The following is a 23,473-nucleotide window of genomic DNA, read 5'->3' as shown; positions in this document are numbered from 1 at the left end:
CATTCATAATTTGACTTTAGTAGAAAGTATTAATGAACATGTCCTCAAAGAAAAAGTAAAAGTTATCATGAGAAGCAAAGTCCCCTTTTCAAGTGTTTTGCTGACAGAATTTTGTTTTGCATTATTATTATTATTATTATTATTATGATTATTTGTTATTACTTTTTTTGGTAGATTCTCTCTGATAATAAATCAGGAAATGTTTGTGCTGCTTTAGGGCAACGCTGCGTTAATGGATATCAAAATGCCAAGGATAAAACTGAAACAAGCACTCACTTCAAGTGTTTTCATTGATTGTTTTTCGATGGCAGTTATTCATTCTTGGACTAATCAGTTGGTAGATAACAGGTATTTTTCTGCCCCTCAAACCTGATGCGTGGATAAATGTGTCCTGTGAATTTCAGTAATAAAACACTGAGGAAGACCTTTTGTTTTGCATCAAATTACAGTCAACAATATGATGCTGAAAAGTAGCCTTACCCTGAGGCAACAAGAACAGAGAAACCTTTCAGATATGCTTTTGTAGAGGCTCATGAACACGGATTTCTATTGCCAAATTATCTCTGTTTAAACATGCAGAATAGTGACGTTTGTCAAACTACCACTTCGCTCCCTCATCCACTTAATACGTCGCCTTCACCCAGGGCCTCATTGGTTTGTTCGCAGACATATCATAACACATTGTCAGTCCTGGAAATGAATAAAAAGTCTGAAGGCCAAGGTATGCAGCACAGAGATTATCTGCAATGTAACAAGCGACTACTCTGCGTGACAGCATGAATCAGAAGTCACTCACAGGCCATTGCTTCGAATCTCTGTTTCATTTTGGATTTGTGATGCAGCAGCCACTGCCAAAGGCCCTCTGCAGTCATCATACCACTGTGTGTGTGTTTATTTCAGACGTTCCTAGTAGACGTTCTCTACATGCTGACCACTTTAGAAATCGTTATGTCTTTTTCTCAGTCTGTCCCCTGAATAACTGAACTGCCCCGGCCTGCCCTTTGCCCTGACCTCCCCCCAACCCCCTCGCTCAACCACAAGGCCAGCGACAGGACAGCGCTTCAGACCTTCGCTGAGCCCTACACAGAACGGGTTGCCATTTCCTGCCCCCACACACTAAACCTGTCATGGCCCCAGGCCCCACAGACCAGGAATAACTACCTCCAAACCCATGCATGAGTGTTTAAACATGCCCCCAGTAGCTGTGGTCATGGTATCTGACAGATCCCGCCTAAGCCCCAAATCATTTCACCTGGAAAAAAGGCCCACTTTTTTTTCTTGTCGAAGCTGTTCACACTAGCTAGCTTACTGTCACTGAACAAATACCTACGGGAAACACAATCCCAGTGAGGAAAGTCACTCAAATGCCAACCATGTGAGAAATGCAGAAGTCGTGACTTGCTCCAGGAAGTGCACTTTCGCGATCGCCCCAGCGGGGGAAAGCCATGTTTCATACATGAGGACAGTTGAGCAACAGATGAATCCCGTGTTAACGACGACCATAACAACTCCCGATGTGCCAACAGCTCACACGGTCAGCAAGGTACATTCAGACATGTTTTTCTTTCCCACAGTGTGATGCAAAATGCTTCCTCCTGACATTTGGATCCTCGAAGTTATCATTATGGCAGTGTTACTGTGCTGGCATCAAACCACAGGTGAAACAACATTCTTTGTGAATATAATAAAGGCTTGAGTGCATGACGCACATAGATTGACGCAAAAAGGTGCTCAGGTAGTGAAATCCATCTGTGTGTGTGTGTGTTACCTCAGCCTTTAGGCGCAGCAACAGCCACATGTGGATATAATAACCATTATACAACAGGAAATGGAATGTTTTGTACCGGAAAATGGAGACAACAAACTGTGCTCCTGTATCACAATTGAGGCCACAACTGGACTGGGTGACGCAAAAGCATCGGGGTTCCAGAGATTTTATTTGAAGCCAACTCGGCGTCTGTGTTTTGTGATTCAGACACATCGCTTGTGGCACGAGCAGTAAGCTCACTCTGCTGATGTATATGAACACTTTCAAGGCATTAATCACAAGGTTCAGCTGATGCTGTTGGGACTTTGGTCGTCAGCGTAGAGGCTAATGTGTTTCGTGTTTGTCAGAAATGTTTGCTTATTTGTGGGTGTTAAGTGGAACCATCCGATTCTTCAGCTCGGATCCGCCGGGGCCTCTAAGTCTCTGCTCTGGCTTTCTTGGCAGCACTGAGGCCAACAAACAACATCATCATCGTCGCAGCAGCTTTGTGGCTTCCTCAGAGGATAAGCGCCGACCATCAATACATTTGCTTTCCATTAACTGCCAGCAGCGACACAAACGTCATTCATGGCCGGGAGTAGAAAAACTTGACGTGAAGAACTCCCAGTGGGGGTTTTTGAACATTGGAGGTCTGATTAGCTGTAGCTCGCAGGCATACCATTTTAATGCCCCAGTGTTGGGTTTGCAACGCACAAGATATTTTGATAGCCCCGTAGATGATTGATTCACAGTGGGAGTCGGCGCGAGCGTCGTTGCCAGGCATGTGCACGTACAGAATGTACCATAATGTGTGCGGTTACTGCGGGCAGATATTCCAGTCTCTGTGTAGGCTAAGTTGATGAGCCCTGTCTCCTCCTGTGGCTTTTTGTAATCTCTGCTCTCCAGACACGTGATACATTTTGGCTCGTTCTTCTACTTGGCCCTTTCTCTACAATTGCTTATTGACAATTGATTTCACAGTACATTCCTTCAGTAGGGTTATTTTTGAGACCTCTTCATTTTAGGTGTTGAGGTCGAATCTATTCCGACAGAGATCATAACCCGCAAGACCTTTCTTGTAACGTCATGAGAAAGTATCTGAACTTCTCGCATTGATTTTCATGCCCTTGGCTGGCTCGGTGGATTGTTTGATGGCAGGAGCTCTATACACAGATTGACACAGCTCGCCCCTAAAATCCACCTCAACCTCCACTTCGTGATTTAATCAGCGTAGTGTGGCTGAGCGACTGGAAAAAGGCAGACAGAGGATTGGAATCTGTAGAAACCATTAACATAAAGGCATCTCCTTCCCCTCCTCCGGCTGGCTGCTACATGGCCTCTGCGCTCCTTTTTAAAGAAGGGGTTTTGGGCACCATCTTGATCCATAAAGATCAGTTCTGCAGCTTGAAGCCAGATGATGTGTAACTTTGCTACTGGCCGAGCTGGCAGGCGGCAGACTGGACGGGTGGATGGTCGGCTTTCGAGCTAAAATAAAAAATATGTGTATATATAAGAAAATAAATGGCTTCATGCAACTTGATAACCCTACTTGTAGTATATTTTGATAAAAACCAAATGCATCAAACTTTTAAGAGGTAGAACGGGTAGAAAATAAATAATCACGATAGGAGCTCTCACTTGTAATAACGTAGATGGAGCGTTGACCACCAGAGTGAAGGTTCGATGAGGTTCCGTTCCAAACATTGGGAAAACCCTACCACATTGTTGGACAGTGCTGCCCAAAAAATGGCCAACAGTTGATAAAAAATCGTCTTCATTTTGACATACTATAATTTAGCGCCACTCTTGACTGGCGTTCACAAGAGAGCACAACAATAGCATTCAAATCATTTAAATTGCCTGCTTGTGAAAGCCTGGTGGTGAAAATGAGCTCTGAAGTTGCATGAAAGCCCTTTAAAAAAAATGTTTTTCCCCTTCAACAGCTGTGTCTATACACGAGCCTGTCTTTTGGTGTGTTTCAAGACCAGTGGATGTTTTAAAGACTAGCCAAACGGGTGCAGGGGTGATGAATGTTACCACCCAGATGTAAGTTGGCTTTAACATCACAGCTCGGTTTAAGAGCAGCTGAGCCTGAGTAAAATTGATGAAAGTTTAGCCGTGTTTGACATTGTGGAGTTTTAGCTGTCCAAGAGCAGGAATTGTAATAACCATTAAACTGAAAAAAAACAACATCTACAATAAGTAGCGTGGCATCATGGGAGTTGTCGCTCATGACCATTGCTCATGAAAATCTGTCTACGGTTGATGTTCACAGACAATCTGACTCCCAAATGTTTTTAACAACAGGCGAGCAAATTATTTTAGATTGCAAGTTTTACTCATTTTAATTAAAATGTCACTCGTAATAATAATAATAATGATAACAAACTTTAGATATGGTGTCTATCGGCTCGAATAGAAAGAAGTTTAAAGGTTGCGGTTGAGTGCTGGTTCGTAATGAACCGACCTGAACACCAGCGTGTATGCTTGACTTTGAGTTGTCTGTTGATTGAGTCTCAGAGCCATGTGTAGGCTGCCTGTCCACTCCAGGCAGGTCGGGGTTTGGTTTAGGATTTGGGTGGGAGGTGTCCTTGCAGAATCTCATGAATGGCTGCTTGTGCAAACCTGGGTAGGAAGGGCCAATATGGATTGGCCTTTTTACCTCAGCAACCCCATCAGCTGGTAATTGGCCCCATATGTCAAGCCAGACGGACGTCTCCATAATGTGCACTTCTCAGTTCAGTCCTCGCCCACACAAGCCCAGAGACCTTTTTAATGGTTGTCTGCCATCATTGAGGGATTAAACTTTGGGAATAAAGTTTATAGTTTGAAGCTCAGTGTTCTCTTTTTTACCGAGCCAGATCCTCTTCAGATGATTTCCATTGACATTTTATGTTCTTGTACACCCACACGTTGTTTCCTGCTACAGCGTAAACCACTGACCATGAAGCTGCATCAGTCATCAATGTCCGCCTGGAGCTCAGAAATCTTTTTCACATATTAGAAAGTGAAGAGGAAACTCGAGTGAAGAGTGAAAAGAGTACAGCACTCACGGCGTGTCTTGAGGTGGCTGTATCTTTTTTAACCAGAAACAGAAAACAAGCTTTCAAGTCCCAGCTGTGATGAGAGACCACAAACTCGCTGACTGTTTTCATACCATTTGGCGAACTTCATCCACTAATTTACTTGACTGAACGACCAATAAGAGGGCTCTCTTTTAGTGGCTGCCTCTGCTGCTGATTCAACATGCTCAGCTGGCTGAATGGCTGCCAGTAAGAGTAGATCGGTGCCAACGCTGCCTGACACACCACAACAACTTGAGGCCGTAGGCCGTCCCAGCAGAAGATTATTGCCAATTGGCCACTCGCCGCCTGATAGACCGGCTGAATTGGGCCTTCCAGACAAATGTCGGGGGTTAAAATACACAGCTGATACCCAACAATTCTTTCCCAGTCCTCCACTCTTGGACGTGTGTTGACTTTTCTGTGCTGTCTGAGCCCTCACGCTAAAAGCTGTGATAAAAACCATCAAAGTCAAATTGATAAACTGTTGCTAGTGCCCTCAAACACTGTGTTGATAAATCAATAGCACTCACTAGCTAAGGTCTGACTGACGTCTCTGTTAGTATGTGTGTGGAAGGAGAGGGCTGGGGTCACATCATCGCTTTGATTGCAGCCCGTAAATAAACTTTTTGTGTGAATACCGAGCACTTCTGTGAGAGAGAGCAACTTTGATGACACGAGATCGACCGGTTATCCCTCTTACATTGAGGACCACATGTTGAACATGTGGAACCCTTTACACCAAACCTCGAGACGTGCCTGTTTACACAAGACACAGGCACGGGTCAGGCAGTGTGTCTCATAAGTTCGTGGTGTTTACCTTTAACACACCTACACCTGCAGGCCGCTGGCTGTGACGTTTATCCGGGGATTATTGTGAACTTTATGACGTGTTTGAATTAAAGGACAGAGGCTGGAACAGTTGCCCAGGGCAGTCTTGAATCACTCGCAGGTATCAAGGGCATTTATGCTGTTGCTGTGAAGTACATTCCCTTTTTCAAGGGAGATCATAGATGGATTGTTACACAGAACAAAAGTTTTGATTGCCTGAGGCAGATTGAAGCTCTTTCATACAAGCCTGATTGGTTCCATGTTGTTGTGACGCACAAATACGCATTGTAATATTATTTCCATTAACTGCTGAATCCACTAATGAAGTGTCTGCTCCTCAGCAGGCACATTTCCATCATAGTTATGAGCTGATTTGATTTAATTGTTTTGTGTCTTAGATCACAATGAACACAATGTCTGTAAGGTGTTTTTATATAAGTAGTTCATTAGCGGCAGGAAAAACATTTCTTGTCCTCACTTGGCCTTCATTTTTTTCTTTGTCTCCAGCTTTTTCTTACTTACAAACAAGAAAACATTGTTTGATTATGCAAGTTGGCACAAGGGCAGTAAGACATGAAATAGCTGGAATGGCATTCAGTAAAGTGTATGCCTCCAACGAAGCCCATCAGTCCCCCTTTGTACTCACACAGATACCAGCCTCCTGAACACAGTTGATTTTTTTTTCATCAAGACCCAATGTATTATTCCCTGAGAATTAACATAAAAGTCAATAAAAAGTCCAGATCTTGCAATGGAAAAAACATTCTGTGATTCGTCCCTTAATCTGGATCCAGATATAAAGTTAATTGTGTTTATTCAGGGTAGAGACCCGTCCTCCATCCAAGTTTTTGTGTAATGCTTCTGACGAACCGACCAACCAACAAACAAATGGACATCGGTAAACAAAACCTCCCTGGTGGATGTAAATGTGTATTCTAGGTCAATTGTCAATAAATGAAGGTGTTTCAAAAAATAGAAAATGTACTTATTCCCTTTAACGCCAAGAGTTAACCAATAAGATCAACGCCGTCCGTGCTCATGTCCGTGCACAAAATACGAAGCTAGTGCTCACAGCAGGGTGGAACAGCTCACCCGGCTCTGTCCAAGCTTGGCTCCAGGGTAATGCTGAACAGATGGATATGAGAACGGTTATCAATCTTCTCGTCTAAAGCTTGATTTATGCTCGGCAGCTTCTCCTCTGGCGCTTGGCAATGGTGGTGACACGGGGGATTGTGACGTGTAGTTTCCCCAGTAAACACACCGTACTCTTCATCTGTTGCACTCCCTCCAGCCGTAAGTAACAATCCGAATAAGCGTATTTCCCAAAATGTGAGGGGAAAATAGGATTCCTTTTTTTCATGAATTCACAAGTGAATTTCATTGGAAGATTAGTGAAGAGGAGAGCGGGTCCTGCTGTGAGGCTCTAAAAGGGTTGGTTTAATGATGAACTGAGCAGCCATTAAACAACTTGTTAAAATGTTTCGTATCTGTGCTGCCTGCACTGAGATGCAGCAGATGAGGTTTCCAAGTCAGACATTTAACAGAGAGCTGTCACTTCTCATCAGTGGTAGCTCGGCCTTCACCTTCTTAACCGCTCACTTCCACATTGTCCTCGCTTAAAGCTCTGCTCAGCCAACCAGCATTCCTAGACCCTCTCAACAATGGTATGCGGTCTGTGTTTGGCTGGCCTCCCATCCCACCCGGGACCTAGCAGAGCTGAGGACATTCATCATCACACCTCAGCGGTCGGCTGACTTACAGCTTCGCCTTTGATAGCGAAATGAGGACTGACCGCTCGATGCTGTACTTCCAACTGTTTTTTTTCCCCCCCTCCTGTTTTCTGTTTTGCCATCTCAGCAGAACATTGTCCTCTTTTATCTTCAAAAGATTATCACCTTTTTTTAGAATTATTATCTCATTATAGCAAGTAATACATTCTTGACTTGACTTGGCAAATAACTGAGTTGTGGATATGACTATCAGTACAACACAGGGTCGTCCCAAAACTTGAAAAATGTAATCCATGCAAACCCAAAGCCTTCAAGGCTGTCTCTTTTACATGGAATGGAAGAAATTCACTGGTTCTTCACCACATCTTCCCCAACATTGTTTTCTGAAGGGATTTCTGAGAGTGCACCAGAGTCCACTCAACCACACACATGGCCCAGTCGATGTAGACAGACAGATGGCTGCCACAGAATCAAGGCTGTGCACATTTGTAGAGGTGCGATTTATGTAATCTCTGCAAACTGATCTGGGAACATATGTGTTTCTACATATGTGTGTTATGAGATCGGTATTTGACCCTGGCTCGAGCACAGATAGCTGGCAGGCTTTGGCACTGTGGATTTTCAGGCTACGAGATGAAAAGCTGAAAGCCCCCTTGGGTAGCAGGGCGCACAGGGTGATCGGGTTCACCGGCATTCACCTGCTCTGCCGTTGTGGTCAGCGTGAACTGAGAGAGCTTGGACAAAGTGACTTGTGCGTGTGCTTTCCTTCTCCCTCTGTGTTCCGGTCGACTCGATAGACAACAGACAGCACGTCTACTGTTTGTCTAGGTGCAGTTTCTCCTCCGCTCTGCTGCAGATGCTTGGAAAACTGGGATCCGACCACGGCTGTTTGGGAATGAACAGGAAACCCCACTCACTCCCCTTCTCTCTCTATTGCGTCATTCAGCTCTGGAATGACTGTATTATGGTGCCCAGTGCACATTTTTCAAATTACCCTAAGTGCTAGCCCACCTACTTGGTAAACTTTCATTATTCTCTGTGCAGCCCCCACGAGGTCTTTAATATACTTCCCTTAAATGCTGCTAAACTGTGTGCAGATGAGCTTTTAAGCCTGTTCAATCCATCCAAAAGGCTGTTTTGACTGCTTAGATTCAAGTGTTTGTTGAGGCTTTAGCAGCAGTAGACGAGTGCTGAGTCCTGAGTGATCAGATCACAACTGGACGGCTCTGAACTCAGATGTGAATGTACCCCGACACTCATCGACTCGGACCAAGTTCAGAGGTTGAATCTGTGAAAGAAGACAAGATTTTATTGACGGTAAACATGTCAAAACCCCCAGCCTCCATTGGAAAAATCTCACAATTTTTGAGTTACAAGAAACTTTATTACCTCTGAGAAACGCTGTCTGCGTCAGATTCTAAAATATTTGTGTCTTCTCATTGATTCGGAAAATGCTACACATGAAGATATTCCTTTGTTTGAAAAAAAAAAAAAATCCACGACCACATCATGTATCATCTATATCGGCTCTAGTGAGGACACGAAGATGACAAGCAGCCAAATTGCTCATTAACGCTGAAGAACTGCTGACAGTCCGTGGAGCTCGACTACACCTCGTCCCTGCTTGTTACTTTCTCTTAACCCCGACTGACGCGTCAACCATTCCGGCAAGCACCTCACACTTAGCTGCACAGTGAAGCAGCCCGACGGCAGACCTTTTCACTTGACTCTTTGCTATCAGAAAAAAATTAAAGATTAAAGGACACTATTCAAAGATAAAACAGATTGACAGCGTCTCGGCACAGTTATTATGAAAGCCTTTTAGCACGTACCGTAGAGCCCCTCGCAGCCTGTAATTGAAGAGCAACCCAAATATCAGCCTTACTTAGTGAGACCCGGCATGCAAGAGTGCTGTTGCAGAGTTGCTGCTAGATTACTTTCTACAGTCTAATGTGACACTTTTCTCCTCTCACCCTTCTGTAGTATAAAGTCCTGTGAGAGCACTATTATCTTGCCTCCTGAATAACAATCAAGGGAATTGTAGGAGCATCTCATACTTTTGGATAATTGCACTGTTTTGTTGTTTCTGAACACAGGGTTTTGCCATGAAGATTCGAATCATTTTGTAATTATGGTGCCACCACGATGTAACAATGGTCTTTATTGATAAAACCGTAGAAGTTAAGGGGTATTTTGATGCACAGGGGAGTAAACAACTCTCGCAAATACTAGGGTGTGAGGCGTGGGGGACATTTTTTTTTTTTTTTTTGTACACAGCTTACCAGCTGAGCTCCTTCCAAATGTCAAAAACTGCTTTCTGCCCGTGGGGGTTTCTTCCGAGACAAAAGGGGAGAGAGAGAGGATGAACGTATACGATACGACAGGGATGGTCTGCCCGCAGAGAAAGTTTCTTACCTCACTTTGTCGTTGAAGGCACATAACTATGATCACCCACGTTGTGTAAATCACAAGGTACCAGGAGGTCTTTCAAGCCTGAACTGGCAGATGGTTGTGATTTCTGTGTCGGGGTAAGTACAGGCAAGAAAAGGCAGGTTGCACTCCGTACGAGTTGGATTGGCATAAACCATCTCTGCTTATTTATGTTTTTGTTATTATGAATTTCTACATTTGCACCATTTACAACCCACTACATTTGCGGTAAGGATCATCCTTTTAGTCGGTGATGTTATGTGAAGATTGGAAACCGAAGTCAAAAGAGGAACGTTGCACACAGTAATCTTTTTATACTGCTGCGTATAAACAGCCGTATTTGACATCTACACAGGTGATTTCTCGTGTGAAATATTCCCAGAAGTGAAGCTGGGGTTAATCGTAAATGAATCTCCAGTGTTTCTTCAGGCTGCAACATGAGCTCTTTCCCCACTCTCAAAGTAAATTAAGAATACTGACAGCTTGGCGCTCCTTTGGATAAATTGTGTGAAACATTCTGAGAGAATGTGACGTGTTTGATCTGTGAGTCTTTCTCTACTTACCTTTTTCAACTTGAAATGTCTAACCATGAAGTTTTCATTTCAAATGTAAATGTCTACACTTTGCAGCATGCGGAAACCTCTGTTGGTTGAGCTGGTGGGCCTGAGGGAGACCAAGATAAACAATATTATGTTGGCGTTAAGCGGAAATAATTTCCATGCAGGCAGCGGGTGGGTGGTTTTGGCGGCGGGGGGGGGGGGTATAGGAGAAACACAGCGGAATGAGGATGTTATATAAGCGCAACACATGCCTAATCTCATTGATCGTCCAGCTCACCACACATGTCCTCGACCAGTGACGGCGTACGCTCGACATGAATGTTGTTGCCGTGTTTTGTTTATCTTTTATGTGTGAATTTGCTGATGTGTTGTTGTTGTTGTTTGGACCAGTTTGCATGCTTTATTTTATTAGCAATGAGATTTGGCGGCGTTGAACCATAGATCTTGTTTCAGATTTGGATCCTAGAATAACATTTGTGTGATTTTCCTGCAAATTACTACACTTGCATTGAATGCCCCTCTTGATCGTCTTTGGTGAAAGTCTGCTCTCTCTGTGCGAGATCATGCAAACACAGTTTAGATGCACGAGGCCCTTAACGACATTTAAATGGTTACGGTACAAGGAAGACTGTTTTTGTTGCTTGTCAGTCTATTAGCTGCTGACCTCAACGGCTGTCTCTGTTTTTGTTGTGTTCACTCAGTGTACCAATAAAGCTCCGCGCTCCTCTTTTCACAGATCAAAAGTGGCAAGACGGAGAGGGAGTGCCAGCAGCTGCTGCTGAGGAGCCTGCAGTACCTGGAGCGCTACATGTACCTCATCCTCTTCAACACATACCTGCACTTAGAGAAGAAGAACTCCTGGCAGCGCTCCTTCACTCTGTGGATGGAACAGGTACGGGATCTCCGCCACACGTCTGTCTCACTCTGATATCTGTGGAACGCATATGAATTCCTTCCTTGTGACAGTGCAGAAAGAAATAACAGGGAATACGGTTGCTGTACTCAACCACATGAAGAAACTAGGATGGCACTTGGTAGAGCACACACCTTTAATTCAGTCAAGCCTGATCCAATATCAAACTCAATAGCTCCAAATCTCTCTCGATATAAAAACACACAGAACTGCTCAGCCGTAATGTAAAAGCCCGCCAGATCCAGGGTCTGAATAAAATTGTACTCACTCATATATACCAGCCACCTTAATACACCTGATTTCTTTTTTTTAAAATCAAGATCAATGCATTTTTCCTTGAGAAATTAACGAAAAATGGTGAAAAGCACCAGATCCCAGGCTGTTCCATCCAAGTTACATGGAAATCCGTTCAGTTGTTTTTATGTAATCCCACTGACAAACCAACCAACCAAGCAACGCAGGTGAAAACATAGTGTGAGCTCCTTGGTTATTCTAATACTGTTGGTACTGAATTGCCCTTGAAAAAAAAGGTCACACAAGCTGTGGAAATGAAACCATCTGCCGGTTGGGTCACGCAAATTAGTCAGATGACCTATTAAAAAAGTGACGGATGTTTTGCAGGCAGTAAATTTGTTTGACCTTGTTCGCATTTGGCAAACACGGAGGACGGAAAAGGGGTCCTCAGGAATATAGAAATGTTATGCTTGTTCAAAATAATCATGGTTGAAATTGTTATTCATTGTTCTTAATTTTCAATTGAATCAGCCCGTTTATTAGTGCCGCATTTTTGTGCCACAGTCTCAAGAATCGGTGATTGTTCCATCTTTCGAGTTCTTTCTTCTCAAACTCCAGAGAGTGGTTGTGGAAATAAACTGCTGCGAGTATTCAATCAATCAGAAAATGTAAAATAATAACCCAACGTCTGAACGAGACAGGCTTTGCCATCAGGCACTAGAGAAAGGCAAGAAAAATAAAGTGCACTTGTTGTTAAAGTCGCGGTGGGGGGAACAAATCCGTAATCACCTACGAAGCCACATGTGTTTTCTTACGCTCAGTTTGTGCAGATTGTGAACTGGTTACCGGAGTTTCATCTGGGTTTTCCCGGCAGGAATTTACAAGCTGGTTCTGGTTCTATTGTGGCCTGGTTCCTCACACGCGGAACTTCATAACGTCTCGGCTCTTTGTTTTTGTTGGTACATTAATCGTTTGGCCAGCTGTGCCCCTACAGTAAAAGTTGAGAATTTATGTGCATTCCAAACAAATGAGTAGTCTGTGAGTGGTACCCAACACACACACACACACACACACACACATACACACACGCTCAGACACGCACACACACACACACACACACACACACACACACAGACACTGCAATTAAAATGTATGCTGCAATAGGTTAAACTCACATGACGGTAAAAAATAAGCAGTTTGGCAGTTTGACAAACCACATTTAGAGTTTTTTTTTAAGTAAACAAATGAAGAACCTGCATTTATATGGGTTAATTTACATTCAGTGCATTTGTTTTTAATTAAAAGGTGTTATCCCAGCTTTAGCACTGAGCAAAACCTCTTAAACCAGACCTGTAAAAACCTCTTAAAGCAACATCTGAAGGTTTTGGTTTTTTTTCTCCGGGGCAAGATCGAGGAGTATCTAGAACTTCACGCTAAAAAGCAAAACAAACAAGCTTTGGTCGCAATTTTGGAGTCTCATTCGCGAGCAGGCGTCCTGGAGAAAAAACTCCAGCCCTGGAGACCCTGGAATGTTTGAAAATCACCAAATTGAAATCTCTTCCTTCTTTGTCCTTATTGTTGGTGGATAAACTCAAAGGAAAAAAAAAAACAAAACGCGGCATTCCAAAATAGACGCGGACAATAGCTGTGCAAACAATTGTCACAGAAATAAACGCGGTCAATCAGGTCATATTCTTCCTGTTATGAATAGCAAATATATGTGGTGCATCAGAGTGACTCTAATGGCCCAGTTATGCCATGAGAAAATACCGGCGTGCACACGGGGAGCAGGAACACCCGGCGGTGAAGTAGGCTGCAGAATACACTTTCAGACACTCGCTGTTTGATATCTCAGTGCTTTATCATCTTGGTAGCTCTTTGTTCCTTTTCTGTCTTTCTTCTCATTCATAGCAACTAAAACGTATTTTTCAAGAAAGGTCACATAGTGCAAGTTATTACGAAGCCAGTCACATACCTTTAATCAGAAATTGTAAATATTCAGCTCTTACCTTGTTTACAAAGAATAACTGAACTGTTTGGTTGTTAGAAATTTGAACGGCTGAAAGACTTTCAGTCATATAACCTTCGCTCCCACGAGAAAGAAAAACAGTCTAAAAAGCCGTCCCTGTGCAGCTACTTATTCAATCCAGCAACATGGAGAGATTTTGAATTATAAAAGAAAGCATCGAGGTTGCCCCGATGCCCTCGCACACCTTTCTCCTTCGTTTCCCTCTAGAATCTCCTCAAACGTGTCATACAGTGCGATCAGCTCTCTCTCTCTCTTACAGTTGCTATCAGTTGCTGCGTGAAGTGCCACCCTCGCCGTTTGTAAAAAAAAAAAACAACAAAAAAAAAACAACATTTTAAAGTAGCGCTCCTTATATCTGGCATCCGGCGAGGTCACGTTGCCAATTACAGCCTCTAATGAAGCGGTGTTTGTTCTGTTGGCAGTCAGGGAATAGCTTGCAAACTGCGACTCGTTGTCTTCAAAACAGTTTAATACTCCAGCACGGCTGACATTTGCCTTCACTTCCAATACCGATGTTTGGCCGAGACATCAGTGCATCCCTGCAGTCTTTGCAGGTTCAGCATTAACAGAGTCTCCTAGTGTGAATACACGCTGTGCGCAAACTGTTGAGTGTTCTCACAGATACCTTGCCTCGAAAAAGTGGTTTGATTTACATGTGTTCAGAAGACTTTTTTCGCTCAACAATTTTGTGCCGCTTTCATGCGCCGCACTTTGCACGGACTTGCTGTTCTTTCTAATCAATCCGGTTCTTCTATCGTCGTGAGCTGGAAATCAAAGATACAGCACAAACACTGATCACGCCCCTGCAGTAGAACTCATCTGGGCACCACTTGTTTATTTTGTACAAGGAAAAAAAGAAAAATTGCCTGTCAACTAATCAAAATTCCATGTGCGGGCGGCCATTGAAAATGGATGTACGCACAAACACACGCGCACATTCATGCATGGAATTGACAGCTTGTTAGCAGAGCACTGGACACCCCTGTACTGAGCTGATGATGATCAGATGATCTCCATCATCAGCCTCAGAGTGCTGTGTTCACCACTGAGGGCTGAAACTCCTGTGAAGAACTCATCAAAGTCACCGTGCTGTCTCACTTCTGGTCGGAGATGGACGCCAGCTGTAGCTAACAACTGAACATCCCTTTTTTTTTTCTCTCCTGCTTATGTTTCTGTTTTGCAAACATTTACAGCACGTTGTTGACAGTGTGACCACGTGAGTGTGTGCGTGTGTGTGTTTGATAGAGAGGTGAGGTGAGGTGACAGGTCGCCGGCTTTGATTCAGACCTACGATGTCATGGCTACGTGGTGCGAGCGACAAAGCCAGAAACGTGCTCGGAACATAAAACGGCACATGGTCACAGAGAGCAGGGCGCCGGGATGAACACAATGGAAGTGCGCACACTGCTGAAGTGTGACAAAAGAAAGTCATCCATTAACAATTCTCTTGTGCGTTTCTATTTTATTCTGCACAAGTATATTAATTCTGAGCAGCGGCGGTTTGTTCGGATTGAATAGAGAGAAAAGCCTGAGACGGCTCCAAATCACAGGTGTGTCTGAAATGTCTGCAAAGTGAGCACAAAAGAACGCGTTTAAATTAAAGTGCTTCTTCGAGGGAAAGTGTTAAAACGTGCCTGCAGCAGCTGGAGTTTGATTTGAACCAGCGGGACTCTGCGGCGGCGAGACGGCCGCTGACTGACAGGAGGGACGACAGAGATGTACGGCGCACAAATACATTCGACCGTCCAAATGTTCTCCATCCTGGTGGATTCTTGTGAGTGTTGTCTTTGCTGTTCTCTTCACATATTCGCCATGTGTTTCATTTTCAACCTAATCTCATGGAGAGCTGCAAGGATTAATCCATCAGTTGTCAAAGTGCGACAAAATAGAGGCTAACAGTAATGTATTAATTTAAGCCGCAATAAAACACAGTTCTAAAAGGATTTGTGGTAACATAATCATTGTTACTGAGTCTGGTAGTGCAATACCACCCCAAATTAAGACCCACTGGCAACTTGTTTAAGCTTGTTAAGAGGAGGCCTAATGATGTTTTGACTCAGTCACTGTGGACACTGTTGCTGCTCGTGGTTAGATGTGCAGTTCAGGTCGTTTAACTGAAACCGAGCCCAGCAGCTCTCGTCATCTGTTGTTTTTCTAAATGCAACTGAATGTAAAACGTAAGGAAGGTGATGATAAACAGTACGTTTTGTATGATCGGGAAAACTGTCAGAAGACCAAGGTTGAGCTGAGGAGGCCTTAGTAGTAAAACAACATCACCCTCTCCCATCGTATAATGCACAGTCGTCCTTCTGCTGTTGTTGTTGCTGGGGATAGTAACACGAAACCTATTTCCACATCCATTTACGGCAGTCTGACGAGAAAGTCGGCACCCAAAATGTTCCTCAAAAAATAGTGCATAGCTTTCAGATTCATAGTTCAACTTTAGTTCATACTTATTTGACTGTGTTCCCAAATAACATAGAAGATAAGATTAGTATATAAATTATTATAAAGTCTAATATAGTCAAACACAGATAAGGTCCTGGTGACATATAATACATCCCCCCCACACCCTCCAACATCAGTATTGTGATGAGTTTAGTGGCTCACTTGCATCAGAATCTGGCAGCAGCCCGACCAGCCTGACCCGACCAACCACCCCAGAGGCACGATCGTTAGCCTATCACCAGTGACCGTGGCAGTATCGTTAATGACAAACTGCAACGCCCGAGGCGGCAGTCGGGGGTCATCGCCATCTCTGGCTGTGCATTTGAAACTGTGGTTACACAACCTGCCAGATCTGAGCGGTACAGTCCTGCATGCATGTGTTTGTGTGTGTGTCGATTAATTTGATATTCTACAGCGACTGAAAGCAGGAGCACGCTGTTCCCAGTCGTGCAGACCAGCAGGCTAATAGTTGGCCTCTGGTTTGTTTGCTCTTGATGCCTCTGTTCGGTTGGATTATTACTCTTGTTTCACTGCAGGATCAAAGAGGCTAACTAGCGCGTAGCGATAAAGGGGGCAGTGGGGACACGTTAAAAGCGGCGCTTATGTTGTAGTTCAGGAAATAAATGCCACATTGCTGCCACATTGTGAGCACATTGGATAAATATTGTCCCTAGCCTCATTACCCCGTGTTGCCATGCGGTCGTATAGCGAGATCAGAGCAGGAACATCAGAGGAGTTATTGGAATTGAAATCCATGTTTGCTAATCCAAAACACGGCCCTTTACACAATGGCAGGACTTGTGTACAGTGCATACCATGGATGCCTGCAGGAGAGGTACCCTATCAGTCACTCCAGCTGTTTTGATGTGTGGCACAGAGGCCTCCCTGTCCCCCCGCATGGGCCCGGTATGTGCACCCTTTGAGATAGCCGACTGTGGGAAAGACCAGCGCCTCCTCCCCGCTGCCTCGTTTCTCTCTCCAGGCGCTCCAGGCGCCTAATGAGTATTGGCGTTTTTGAGATCTGTTCAATGCGGCATGAAAGACCCGCTTTGCACGCTGTCGCCCAGAAAGCCCGTCACCAACACACACACAACTTCAGGGGCATGTTATACAAACACAGTGGGGCAAGATGCAGCAATTCTCCTCCAAAGATCAGATCAGCTTTGAGTATCTGAGTATCAGTTTTTTTACTTTGATGCTTTTGCACATCACATGCTGTGGTCTTTAGCTGGTCTTTCCACAGCAGCAGCACCCTGTAGAGCCATGGCAACCATATTTCCATTATATTTACACATTTATAGGAGTGAAAATACGTTTAAATGACTTGTTTTACATTCCTTTTTGAAGTAAGTTTCGCCCTCCTGTCAAAGTCAATACCTAAAAACAAACCAAGGGCGGCGTGTCACCAGAGTAGCTGCTAGCTGCAGCTAACCATACCTGCCAACAGCTAGTTAGCTTGGTTAGCTGTGCATTTAGCGGTCCGGACTGTGAGCTCTTAGCCCCCATGGGAGTGTTTGTGTTTACAGCACTAGTATGAGCACGAGCACGGGAGCTTATGAACGGGACTGGATCGGGCTAGCTGGTTAACATGCTAACTTTGGTGGATATCTCTGCGACACAATGCAAAGAAGTCATATCGTCAAAACTGTTATTTCTGTGTCTGAATCTGTGTGATGGGAATATACAGAGTACGTGGACGGACTCACGAGAAGTGGATTTTCTTGCAGGAGTGGTTTCTTTGGAAGCTTTGATGCCCCTTCTATGTCAGCATTAAAACCTGTTCGACTGTGACTGCTAATAAATCCAACCTGACTGCAGTTGACGTCCGTTGCGAAGGCGCAGACTTTTCCGAGGATCCGATACACAACAAGATAGATGTTTGGTGTGAGCGTTCACCGCGCCCAGTCACCCGCCATCCTCTTCTCAGGAGGTCTCCGAAACCCTCGAGATGGGCCTTTTCGAACGCAACTCAGATTTTCTGCTCATCTATTACCTATTTAGACAGCTGTTCTGTGGAGAACATGAGTCAGGTTAAGTGTCCTGGTTAACGGCTCTAACCCACAGTTTCTCCTGGGAGTCCCATCCGCTGACTAACGGCTCAGCTGCACCCACTCATTTGTTCCCACCAGCGAGCTCACACACTCAGCCTGGCCGGCGTCCAGGAAAGCATCAGACACAAACATGAATATACTGAAAGATCCGTCAGGCGCTTGTTGTTGCTCGCCATTAAAAAAAAAAAAAAAAAAAAGCACGATTGAGATGGGGGAAGCTGCATGGTCACAGGGTTCTCGAGCAAAAGTTTGAGCGTTTAACATGATATCTATTGTGAGATTTGATTTTTGCCCAGTCAGCAAGTAGGTAATCTAGACCACACTCTGCGGTGCCTTATGTTTATTTCCTCACAAAACTGGCAGGCAAAGCTATAATCATTGTAAGTGAAAGGGATATCTTGATACTATTATTCCTGCCCGTTGTTCCATTGTGTCCTCCTCAGCACTCGACCTGACGGGGCATTTTTAAGCGGCACCTCATACAAGATTACCTCACAGCCTTCGAGAACATAACCACACTCGCATTCTTTCATTCTTTTTGTATAATTTAAAGTATGCATCCGCAGTTGGTGCCCTTTTTTTTTTTTTTATTCCTCTGGGAATTTGCAGATGTCTTGAGGAGAGGAGGAAGAAGTGAAATGTTTTGGGGTTTTTTCGGGCCACATTTGCGACTCGATTGAGTTATTTTTTTTTTTCCCCTCATCTCCTGCAGTGTCTAAGAAACTTGCAAACAGCTTGTGGCTTGTCAACCCTGCTGTGTATATGAGCAGAAGTATTTTTTTTGTTATTGTTTTAAGACATCTTGCAATATGAAAATCAATACTCACAGATTGAGTAGAATGAAAAGATCAGACTTTAGTTACTCGACGGGACCTTGAAGCGTCTCCCGCAGAGTAAACTGGCCAAGCTGTGGCACCTCTAATAGGGGCATTCAATCTTTAAGTCGCCGTCTGCCGGGTTTTTTTTTTATTTCTATTTGTTTCTGTTGTTTGGCTTTTACAGCCAGATGTTTCTGGTTGTCCGTGGTGCCTCCCCATCGAATCCTTATGGCGTTGGACAGCCACGGCAGATCATGAGTCAGCGTGACCGAACGTGAACACTGAACTCTGTCTCGGGGGGGGTTTCAAAGTGGTCCTGACTATGCTCATTTGTTCAGTAATGACTCAGAGAAACTGAATAACATATACTGTTGCCATGGTGTTGTCCCACGCAGTGTACGTGTGGTCCAGTGCATATTAATCATAAACACTTTGAACAAGAGGAGGCTCTTTATAGATGATCCTTGGCGGTAAAAAGACTGAATTTATATAGTGTTTTTATCCAAGGCACTCAATAAGCTTTATCCCTATTCAACCGTTCATTCACTCACACGTATTTACACATTTATTTCCATCTTATTTACAATTTTTGATAAAAATCAGTCTCCCAGAGGCTGAGTGGGCTGAAATGTTGCCAATAAAAACAAAGCATAATGTGATTCCAGTGTGTAGGCGCTCCTTGTTTTGAATTTATTTATTTTTTTTGTCCTATGTTTGACCAATTTTCCAGTTATGGACAGCACATAGAAAATGAGAGCTGTCCTGGAAAATCTTCTATTGTCCTTGAAAACAATTTAAACATATTCCTTCTGTCCTATTAGAGCTTCCTGAAACGGATGACATTGCCATCTGAAAGTTACGCTAAGCATCATATCAAGGTCGAAATGGTTGATGTTAGTTTATGGATAAGAGTATTTGTGATTTGGCTGCACGCTGATAACACATTCCCAAGTCACATTACACAGCAGCACCTGCAGGTGCCGGATGGAATAAACGTAACATCAAAACTCAAATGAAGAAGACCTGAAAAATTTGGCGTAATGAGCCACGCTGAAACAACGTTGTGGCTGAAAAAATCAATTGCCGACCATTTAAGCAAGTGTCTGATCAGTGAAGTCACAAAGACAAACTCCTCGCTTCTAATACATCGTGTTTGCGCTGAGATCTTGCGTGGGGGCATTTCTCAGTTTTTTCTGATAATTGACAGATTAATGCCGATAAAGGGGTACTCTTGCATAATTGGTGTTTTATCCCATAGAGTTTGAGTTCATACAAAAGATACACAGAAATAAATAATTATCCCAATATTACTAGGAAGCTCAAAGAAACTGTTATTATATATATTATATTGAAGTTGGATGAGCAGAGCCGCCTTCTTCTAAACTCAACAGCTTCGGTTTGTAATGCAAGCTTTCTGTTGATCCCACATGAAATCACCCTAGCATCATTGGGGAAGACGTTATTGAAAAGTCTGAGCAGTGGCATTTGGGAAGACTGAACAAAAATCTGTGAAGTGATCCTTTAACTCAAACTTTATACTCTGCAGATTTCGCTCACAAAGGATTATTTTTACATCGTGGCGTTTTTATGTTTTTACTCAAGTGAAGGGATCTGAATATTTCTTCTGCCACTTCCTGTTGTTTACAGACCCACAGCAGATACCTTTTATTCCAACGTAACAGCTGCACATAAAGAATAAAACCCTCAGATAACATGTTTGAACTCTTAAAAAACTGGCGGTCAAGCGTTTGTGTGGTCATGACGGACAGATAAAAGAATGCCTGGCTCGCCGTTGTCGCCTCTTCATTAACATTTTGTGTGTTTTGTGTGGTAGGTGGCTGCCAGAGCCGGAGTTTATGACATCCTCAACCAGCTGGGCTTCTCCGAGTTCGAGAACCCGAGGGACACGCCGCTGGCCAGGCTGCGCTGCCGCTGGCAACGGAAAAACATTCAGTCACTTCCTTTTCGCGGGGAGTTCATCTGAGAGAGAGGATCACTGTGAAACGCACCACGCCAGTACTGTGCTTTTCAGAATAAAAGACATTTAACATTAACAATGTTGCGCCTTCCATATTTACTCCTGTATTATGCATCACTTCACTTCGATTGTTTGTGTTACTGCTTCTTCTTCTTCTTTTTTTTTTAACTCACTGCCGATGTTGGCCTTTTGTCGTGTTACAGTGTCGAGTCTTAGCAGAATGTTGCTCCTATATTAGAAGTTGATATTTGTGCCTTTTGCATTTTTTTTTTTTTTTTATCAATTGTAGAACATAGAAATTCAATGTACTAATATTTATGTCACTTTTTTTTTTAGAATCAGCTGTCTTTTAAGTTACGAGCTTTTGAAGACAAGCTTTTATGACTTCTGTTGGAATAAGATGGGAGTTAAGTGTTGTTGTTGAGGAGAGAGGCAAATTCCACTGTGTTGTCAGCCAACAATTATGGTTGTATGTCACAACTGTTTGCTGTCGTGTGACCTGATATTTTCCTTGAGCCTTTTTTTTTTTCTTTCTCTTGTGGGCACAGCTGTCATCAGTGGCTTTGCGTTCATCCGACTTGCTTTTTTTACTTTTTTTTCTTTTTTTTTTAAAGAAGCTTCCCTGTGTACATATGAAAGCTGTTTTTATTTAAATGTTAATGTCTTTTCTAAAGCTTGTCAGAGAGGTTTGTTCTGGAGAGGAGATGGTTTCTGTCAGAGTTTCTTTTGCTTTCCGTATAACGGCAGTCATCTGTTGTACTTGTTTCTTTCTTTTTTTTTTACATTTATTCACATGGCTCATGATACAGGTACTAACAGTACAGCATGCCAGTTTTTATGCTAGTTTGATTTTACTTTAAAAGCTGTTAATGTGTCCTTTTTACTTGTTGAAACAATATCTCACTTCTTAAAAACATCCTGGTCCGGCTGCACCAGTTATCATACCGCGAAAGGGGTTAAAAACATTGAGTCGTTTAATTTTTTTTTTATAAATTCACAATGGTGTTGGTGTTGGTGCAAAGCCCAGGCTGCAGTGGCAGCTCTCGGTGCAAAAGTGTCAGCGGGGAATTGAGGCGAGCCCTGGCTTTAAAATGTCCCAAATCTTCTCAAAAGAAATGGTAGATAGCTGCTAGCATGTTTATATTCGTCCTGTTATGGACTAAGTTAGGCTAACCAGCCATTTTCCAGGGATAGGATGCTAGCGTGGAGGTTCTTGTGTTTTCTGTAGATGTGAAGAATACAAACATTGACCTATTAATGCAGCGGCCATTTTGCTCTGACATCACACTCGGTTTGGCGCGTTATGCTAGCAGTGGCTAATGTAGCCTTGTTTTACTAGCCTAAAGCAGAGAGAACGAGCTAGCTCCAGCGGTCTGGTTAGCTCACTTCTTTGTAATTGCAGCCACAGATTGTTGATTGTATGATTTTTACATTTTCACACAAGTCATCAGAATTTACTCTGAGACTGAGACCTGTAAAGTGAAGAATAACTATACCTTTTAATAACATGGTGGCTTATTGTCTAGTGTACCTACACATTCAGGATACATTTTCACTGTACAGTATTTCTTTTAAAATCTCACTTATCTTTGTTTGATTATTTGTGTTAATCTTTAATTTGCCAATATGCTCTCAGTTGTAAAGTAACTCCAGGTGTGCTTTAAAAACCATGAAACCTGCCTTAAAACCAGAATGATAAGCCAGAAAAAGTCCAGATGCCTGTCATTAAGTATTGTCTCTGTACTGCATGTAATCAATTCAGACTAGTTGAGCAGAAAGGTAATGATGATTGATGATGATGAATTTTATAAACCCATCTTTGTGTGACTTGATAATACGAGTACACAATAACACCCTAATGTCTTAGCTATGGTTTTAATTTAATGGTTTATCTTCATAGAAGCAATGCATTACCCTTTATTCACTGTATGTGCCACTTATTTCTTCTTTGGGGGCTAAAATAAATAATTCAGAAAAGATTTAACTTGTCTTGTTTTTTGTAGCATATTATTGTTGGACTTTTCTCAGTAGAGGAATCAAACCCATCCACTTGTGTCAAGGACTTGGATTTACAAGTGCGGGTGGATTTTCAATAAAACAACGCTGTGCAGCGGAGCCAAGTAATTGTCTCTTCCCCTCCTCAGCTTCCTGTCTCTTTTTTTTTTTTCCCTCCTCCTCCTTATCACGGCGGCATCTTTTTTGCTCCAGATACGCACCGCTAAGACTCCGCTCATATGTCCGGATGGACTCCTTGTCTTTGTGTCAATGCCAGCCGCGGGGAGCGGAGGAGGTTATGAGCGTCGAGCGGCATACATTTACAACAAAACAGATGACTCATTGTTGGGCTGAAATCTTAACATATTCCATATACAGTAATAAAGAGCTTAGGCAGATCAAAAGACTAATCTGAGTCGCCTTTTGATGTGGACAGGTAAGGTCTTAATTAAAAGAAGAAAGAAAAAATCTTGGTCACTCTCTCAAGAATGGAGGGCTGTGTGGGGATTAAAAGGCACCGGCCGGCACATCAGTGAAGCTCACTTGGCTTCGCTGGCCCGGCTTTGAAAGGCTGATATCCCAGATCACTTCCCGTCTTGTAAGTGCATAGTGGGCTTATCTTTTGGGAGCACGGAAGTTGTTAGGAT

At 43.3% G+C, this 23,473-nt stretch overlaps 1 protein-coding gene across 7 annotated transcripts in view; it reads left to right on the top strand.

Annotated features, from left to right (window-relative positions):
- Positions 1-22,810, top strand: part of pald1a (phosphatase domain containing paladin 1a) — a 56,915-nt gene extending 34,105 nt beyond the window's left edge. For 6 of the 7 annotated variants that reach the window (XM_037082050.1, XM_037082053.1, XM_037082051.1 and 3 more), the window contains exons 19-20: positions 11,097-11,252; positions 20,688-20,837. In XM_037082050.1, coding sequence (XP_036937945.1) covers positions 11,097-11,252; positions 20,688-20,837 — 306 coding nt within the window. Of the gene's footprint in view, positions 1-11,096; positions 11,253-20,687 lie in introns of all 7 variants that reach the window. The other variant, XM_037082048.1, reaches the window with a different exon arrangement.
- Positions 22,811-23,473: the final 663 nt, after the last annotated feature.

Source organism: Acanthopagrus latus, chromosome 20 (assembly GCF_904848185.1).
Source record: "Acanthopagrus latus isolate v.2019 chromosome 20, fAcaLat1.1, whole genome shotgun sequence".
NCBI lineage: Eukaryota > Metazoa > Chordata > Actinopteri > Spariformes > Sparidae > Acanthopagrus > Acanthopagrus latus.
Note: the sequence above shows the minus strand (reverse complement) of the source record. Positions and strands in the feature narration are given on the sequence as shown.